The 7,831-nt window shown below is 41.1% G+C and overlaps 1 protein-coding gene across 1 annotated transcript; it reads left to right on the forward strand.

The window, feature by feature from the left end:
• Window positions 1–1,851: 1,851 nt before the first annotated feature.
• On the forward strand, window positions 1,852–2,340 carry LOC142436399 (translationally-controlled tumor protein-like). The gene has a single exon (XM_075540080.1). It carries the CDS (start codon window positions 1,852–1,854, stop codon window positions 2,338–2,340), a length of 489 nt encoding a protein of 162 aa, XP_075396195.1.
• Window positions 2,341–7,831: the final 5,491 nt, after the last annotated feature.

Below are 7,831 nucleotides of genomic sequence, written 5' to 3' on the forward strand. Positions count from 1 at the left end.
AAAGGGAAGAGGGATGGGCAATACCCTTCCAAAAATGGCATCCAACCAGATGTGTTCAGTGTTGAGCTCTGAAGAAGAGTCCAGCACATTTTCTTAGTTTTTAAGTGTGTTTTGAAGGAATCATCACTAATTGGGGGGGTTTCCGTTTAAAGTGTATTTTCTTATAAATTAGGTGGGTAGAATTCTGTGGCTTATGTTACGTAGCCTATCAGCCATAGGTTAAGCCTCTCTTATTCTGTTGCTTCTGGGGCAAGTTCCTTGTCTGCTTGGACTATCTGTGGGATTAACTTGCTTTAGATAGCACTGTGTATGTGTATGTGTGCTTCAACATTACCTTGGATCTAGGAGGTTCACTGTGTAGGGACTGCTGGTCCACAGAAGAACTCTGATCCAGGTCTCCTTTCTTGCTGTAGTCAGGTCCTACATCTCTCTTTTCAATTCTCTATAATGCTTTCATAGATGAAAGGCTGTGCTGCTATACCTCAGGATAATCCCTTTACCTTTATCTCAGAAAGCTTATGAAGGGAGTAAAGGATTTACCAAACAGCCTGAATCCCTTTACCATGGAATGTCTTCACACATGATACCATCACAACTGATCCATCAGAGTTTCATTTTATATCATCAACATAAAATAAATCAAGCCCAGTAACACTGTGTCCATTCCCCCTCATAGCCAATCATTGGACAGACTAGAATTGCTCCCTAGTTCCCTCAATGCTGTCCATAATAGGATCCCCAAACTACTGGCTCTATTGCATGTCCTACTATCAGGAAAACAGAAAAATCACCCACATCCCTGCAGGCAACTGAAAATGTTTTCATTATATACCATAATCCAGAATAAGAGTAAAAATATTCTCACTGCCATTGCATCAGAGCAGACTAATAACTATTTAGGACAAGGTAGAACTGCCCCTGTGAGTTTTTATGACTGTAATTCTTTCTGGGATTAGAAAAACCACATATTTCTCCTATAAAGTACACGTGGACCATTCCATTTCCACTCAAGAGGAAGTATCAGGTACTTTGATAAAAACTAAAATATGTCTTTATGGGAGCAAACTTCTCACCTTTCTCAATTGGAAACTTGGTGAGTTTGAAGCCACCATCTCTTGATTAATAGACCCACTGAGCATACTACTCGACCAGACTCTAAACCTGACATCATTACGTAATTACTACACTACAAAGAATTATGACCCCAGAAAGTTGATACAGATAATGAACCTCTGCATATAATTAAGATATTTAAACACAATGAGGGCCCCGAATAGGTACTGAGCTTTAAAAGAGATAGAGAGTGAGCAGTACATACCAATCTGTTTGCCCTGTTTATATTGAATACAGCAAGTAAATCCATATCTTCAAAATTCAATATAGATTACACCCAGTTCACCCCAAAAGTAGACTTGTATGCTTTCTGTTACACATGCTCATTATGAAAGAAATAAATACAACACTTGTAAGGCTTTCACAAACAGAAAGTCATTCTCTTCCCATTGGGGTGGGTAGAAAGTTACATTTTATGTGACTGGACCAATACATAGCATAATGAGAATTTTAGAACTTATTGGGATTGTCAATGATTACATCTTGCTTGCATGCACAATAAGTGCCCATGGAAGCAGAAGTCAAGAGATCAAGTGAACCATGACAGTAGATAAATCTGCTTCAAAAGACATCTTGAAAGTGTTGAAAAGCACCCCGCCCCTTCTGCCAGATGCCCCTCCCCTTGCGCCGGCCGCCCCTCCCCCAGCGCCAACTGTAACTTTCGCTCCCTTCAGCGCTGTCCTCTTGGAGCTCCGAGCTGCCCGAAGCCAGCGCAGCCACCGCCCTCTCGCCACCGTCATGATCATCTACCGGGACCTCATCAGCCGAGATGAGCTGTTCTCTGACATGTACAAGATCTGGGAGATCACGGGCGGGCTGTGTCTGGAAGTGGAGGGCACCATGGTCCGCAGGGCCCAAGGCCACATCTATGACGCGCTCATCGGCGGCAACGCGTCCGCCGAAGGCACCGAGGGCGACGGGCCCGAGCACAAGGTGGTCACCGACGTGGACATCGTCATGAACCATCACTTGCAGGAGACCAGCTTCACCAAGGAGGCCTACAAAAGGTACATCAAGGACTACATGAAATCCCTCAAAGGCAAGCTGGAGGAGCGGAAGCCGGAACGCATGAAGCCCTTTATGACCGCCAATTTCAAGAAGTACCAGTTCTTTCAGGGCGAGAACACGATTCCCGACGGCATGGTGGCCCTGCTGGACTACTGCGAGGGCGGCGGGACCCCGTACATGATCTTCTTCAAGGACGGCTTAGAGATGGAGAAGTGCTGACAGTGGGCAACGCACGACTGACCGCCCGACCGCCCCTCCTCCTAGCTGTCTGCGGTCCGCCCACACGACACCAGGACCGAGACAAACGGAACTGATGCCATCATGAGCTCTGCGTCGACTTGTGACCTTGACTTGGAGCGGTGACCTTGATTTTTTGGAGCAGAGGCTTTTTTTTTTGTTGTTTAAGAAAAAAACACAAAAAAAATGTCGTGTAGGTTGTCTAAAAATAAAATGCATTTAAACAAAACTAAAATAAAGAGTTGGAAATGCAACCCAAAAAAGTGTTGAAAAGCAAAGATGTTACCTTGAGGATTTTAAAGTATGCCTGCAGAAGCCTTGGAATTTTCTGATTCTTTCTTTTTCCTCAAACCATTTTGAGAACTAATCCAGATATCACATCATTCAATAGTTGTATCTTGTCATGCAAATGACTATCAGTTTCAAACATTTTCTTTTGGCTTATATTTCTTTTTTGTTTGTTTGTTTTTGCTTAAATTTCTTGATAGCAACTCCTCATTATCTCCCACCAGGAACCCTTAATGTAGCTATAGTTTCTATAGAGTCACCCACACTGGGTTCTATATACCAAATATGTATAGAAAGATCCATAACAGTCTCAGAAGGCTGCCAACAATAACAACAACAGTAAAGAAATAAACTCAATTTGGAAACCAAAACCAGAAAGTATTAAAAAACAAGATTAAGGTGAAAGTGTATCAATAGGGAGATCAAATAACAAGTTTTTAACTTTCAAGTCAGATTTTTTATTTCAATCTGCTATAATCATCTCTCTAATACTCTGTCTGATAACCAGGTTATTCCCATCCCTTATTTATGGTCAGAGAGAAATCACCAGAAGCTTATTCCTTGTGTAGAACCCGCAAATGTATTTGGCCTTCAAATGTCATCCACAGCCTTCTCAAAATCAGAGTTAAAAAATTAAACTCTGATACAATTCTCTCCTTAGATTTGAATGTGACTATTGGCAATTCTTTGATCAGCATGTTGGTGTTCTTCTCCATGTGGACTTAGTTGACGTTAGACTGAGATGACTGCTTGTTTAAAAACAAAGCTTAAGACCCCAGACACCATTCTTTCTGAGAGCAAGATACCATCTCATTTCTTCACCACACTTTGCTGTAGCACCCACACCTGTGGTTCCTTCAAAAGGGCACATACTGATCAGGGCAATGTCATAAGAACTAATTGTTCTTAGATTGAGCTAGGGTTAAGTGTGACCCCCACATCCACCCCTAACTCTGTGTTTTCTATTCACCTCTTCTCACCTTCCAGATTTTTTTTTACTTTAATGCAGATAACTTTATCAATCATCCCCTTGGAGCATATGATTCTTCTGCTTGTAGTGTCATTGATTTAGGGCATGTAATATATTTAAAACACAATTGAGAAAAGGAAATTAAAGAAGTGTGCAGACAGTATTTTCAATTTCCTGTGACCAAGGAATGTGAAAGTTATACATTCTTCAGTGCATAGAAAGGAAGACTGAAGAAGAATCAAAGTGTTAGAATATAGTAATGGCAGAAAACATTGACAGCACCATGGACTGCCGAAAGTGAAGACAAATCATTCTCAAGGACCAACACCTTGAGTTTCCGGGTAAGGCCATTTGTTATGAGAACTTAGTGCTTATTCTGCTCCCTCATTCCTTGTGTACTTTGAGAAAGTGCATACAAGCTTACTAACACATGTCCTAGCTAACAGATAAAATAAAAGACCGTGCAGGGCATCCATCAGGGTGACATCCAACCAGAGGTGTTAGTCCTTTACTGGATAAAGGGTTGGTATTCCAACCTACATTTGTGACATGGTTTATCACATAAGCTCACCCTGGTGGACTTATACAAATGGAAGACAATATCCATAATATATAAGAAAAATTAACACCCTTCTATTGGCTCTATATTCACTCACATCTCCCATGTACGACTGAGAAGATCTCTTCTCTAGGACTTCCAATGCGCTAAATCTCAATGGTAGCAGTCTCATCTTCTTTGCTAGAGTAATTTGGGATCACAGACCAACAAATAAGCCTTCACACAACAAGGGCTTCAAATTTACAAGGTAGCATGATTGCCAATCTACTGAGTATCACGGCCTGACCAAGCTGACACAGAGAAGACGCACCTCAGGGAAATGAGATTTGCATCAGGGAAAGCATGCCAGAGACCAACTGCAAAGGCAGTGAAGGCAAAAAGATAGAGGGTGAACAAGACCTCAGAATTATGACACCCTGATTATGGTGAGTAAGGCATGGTGAATGTGCTCTGGAATGTCATGCAAACAATGCAAAGCAGACCTGTGTTCAAGCGCTGTCTTTCTGTTTGGAGCCCAGAGTATAACTGTTGATACGACCCCACACAGACCCCTCTCATGGAGTTCATTCAGCACCCTAGATAGCTGCCCCTTTCATGGTTTCTCAGGCTGTAAACGTATCATTGTCCTTCCCAGTGAAGTAACTGGTAGGAGTAGCACACAGACCATGTCCTTAGCTATCAAACGTTTCTGTCAAAGCACCACTAGGGCTAAATTCCCTACTCCACTGGGGTTACCAAAGAAGCATCATGATATAGCTGCCCAAGCACTGAGATGCACTGTGCAACCAGTGACACAACAATAAGGCATCACTGGTGGGAAAGATATGCAAAGCTAAGCTTCAAACATGGTGATATGGGAAATATAAAGAGGGTAACCAGTACATCCTCTCTGGATACCCATTTCTACTGAGTAGAGAAAATCTTCACAGATTCTGAATAGACATAGGAATACACTCATGCCAAATGTAGGACAACCAGAGATATAAATACCAGATGTGGTGCATATACATACATATATACACACATATATATATATATTATAAAGCTACTTAAGTATGGAAGTTTATTATTGTTGTGGCATATTACTTCAAATATAGGTAGTATGCAGGGTTGAGGGCTGTGTTGAGGTCATGTGGTGCTGGATCTTTGAGTTAGAGGAGAATAACAGATAACTAAATATTGTTGAGCGGAGATGAAGAAATCTTAATAGATGAGTAGGTACAGAGAATAGGATATATTAGCACAAGGGTAGGGTTTAAGCGATGTTATAATCATAAGTGGTCTTCTGACTAAGTATAATGTTTTTTTTTATAAATTAGAAAAGGGAATTTCAAGAGGTATTCTAGTACTTGATTGTTTATGTGAAAGGGTGTCACTGAGAAAATGAGGGGTGTGTCTTGAGGTAGTGGTGAATGTGGTATAGATAGAGTATATCTAGTAAGTAATCTAAAAGATTAACATATCAATTCCCTATATAGTACATGAAGAGCGCAACAGATCAATGTTACTGTGTTTATAAGAAAGCGACCCCCTTTTTTGGGGGGGGGGCGACACTCTGTTTAGCAGCTTTAAGTGTCAGTGTCACATGGGACATAGTGGAGAGGCATTGGGTTTCTGTGTCACACCAAATAGCCATCATCAATGCAGGGGTCCCAGAAAGGAAATGGAGGTCCAGTAGGAATGGAGGCTTGAGGTTTTAGTGGTGGGGAAAGGGCACTTCTAATCAGGGGGAGGTCATTAAGAGGTAAATGGCAGCACTGGTTAGTTGCCAAGTTGAAGGACTTGCTGTTATATGAAGTTCTGGGTTATCTGGGCGGTGTGGGAGATTAAAGTTTTTTAAAAAGAGAATAAAAATAATATACATTATAGTTATATTCTGACTGAGATTGGTTGAGTTTGCTAAAAGAGTCTTTCAGGCAGCCATGTTTTCCCCTGAAATTCAATCATTTGAAAAGAGTTCTGAGTGGAGAATTTCCTCATCAAAAATATGAATTTAAACGTATGTCTTTTATCTCAGATAAATAAACTTCTTAACCTGATATTTTTGAACTAAGAGAAATGAGCAAATGTCAATAAATTACACACATACACAAAAACCTATACCTGGCATTCACCAGAACATAAAATGACTAAATGAAAAATATACAAATATCAGGAAACTCCCTGAATAAAAAAGATCTGTGATTTGTCCTTCAGGAGACTGGACCTTAATATTTTGAAAGTTTAGGTTGGAGAAACCCCAGGTGATAAAATGGCACCCTCCTCACTAAAAAATAAACTCAATTAACCATGAACTAAGTGGAAGTGAAGATACAAAAATGTTGGGCCGAGATCAGACCTAATAAATTGAAAACAAAATGAAGTCAGGATCTTGAATGAGGAGTCAAGATTCCCGAGTATGCCCAGTTGGATAAGAAATCTTTCATTCCATTGGGGCTCCACTCAAGTTCCCCCTCAATGCAAGAGTATTTTGTTCTATTAAACTGGCATTTCATGATGCTCACCTTCCTGGCATAATCGCCAAAGACAAAGTTGGTGCATAAGCAAATGTGGTGAAGAAAGCTGAGGGTGCCTGATTATCAAAAGATATAGGGTCTGGGGTCTTAAAGGCTTGAAGGTAAAAAAGTGGCCATCTAGCTCAGAAGCAACAAAGCCTACATGGAAGGAGTACACCAGCCTGTGTGGTCCTGAGGTGTCAAAGGGATCAGGTATCCTCAGAACAAACAATCATATCATTGTGAATAAGGGGCTGTGCTGTGCGTAGTGGCGACCCAAAGTCCATCTGCAGGCAATTGGAGATTCCCTTACAGAAGGGCCGCAGGAATGAGATGAGCCAGTTAGGTTTCAATGTAGCAAAAATGAAACATACAACTTCCTTCTAGTTCCTAAATGCTTTCTACCCCGCAACTATCCTGATCCCAATTCTACCTTACAAATCTGGCTAGACAAAAGGATGTACACTGGTACAGTTCGGTACTGGAAACACAGGGAATCCAGGGTGGATGATACCTTCAGAACCAGTGCTACAAGTGGCAATACTGGGAGGGTGGAGGGAGGAAGGGGTGGAAAGGGAGAACCGATTGCAAGGATCTATATATAACCTCCTCCATGGGGGACAGACAACAGAAAAGTGGGACAACAGAAAGGAGACGTTGGACAGTGTAAGATATGACAAAATAATTTTTAAATTATCGAGGGTTCAAGAGGGTGGGGGGAGTGGAGGTGGGGGAGATGAACTGATGCCAGTGGCTTAAGTGGAGAAAAAATGTTTTGAGAATGATGAGGGCAATGCATGTACAGATGTGCTTTACGCGATTGATATATGTATGGGTTGTGATAAGAGTTGTATGATAAAATGATTAAAAACAAAACAAAAGAAATCTTTCATTCCAATTATCCAGTATTAGTCACTGTGATTACTGTTTGGGCATAAAAAGACTTAAACTGGTGCAAAGAAGATAAAAATTACTTTAGACATGGTAGTCAAGTGAAATATACAAGGCTGATTACTGTGACCCACTGGCTCAGAAGCACATGTCCAAGTCTGTTTTTTACCAGTAACAGTGCATTGGACATGCTATCAATCAGTAACCATGTTTTCTAGGATTAGCAGCCACATCATTTACATGGATCATGAAAAGTCATATTTTCTTCTT

This window comes from Tenrec ecaudatus, unplaced genomic scaffold (genome assembly GCF_050624435.1).
Source record: "Tenrec ecaudatus isolate mTenEca1 unplaced genomic scaffold, mTenEca1.hap1 Scaffold_257, whole genome shotgun sequence".
Lineage (NCBI taxonomy): Eukaryota > Metazoa > Chordata > Mammalia > Afrosoricida > Tenrecidae > Tenrec > Tenrec ecaudatus.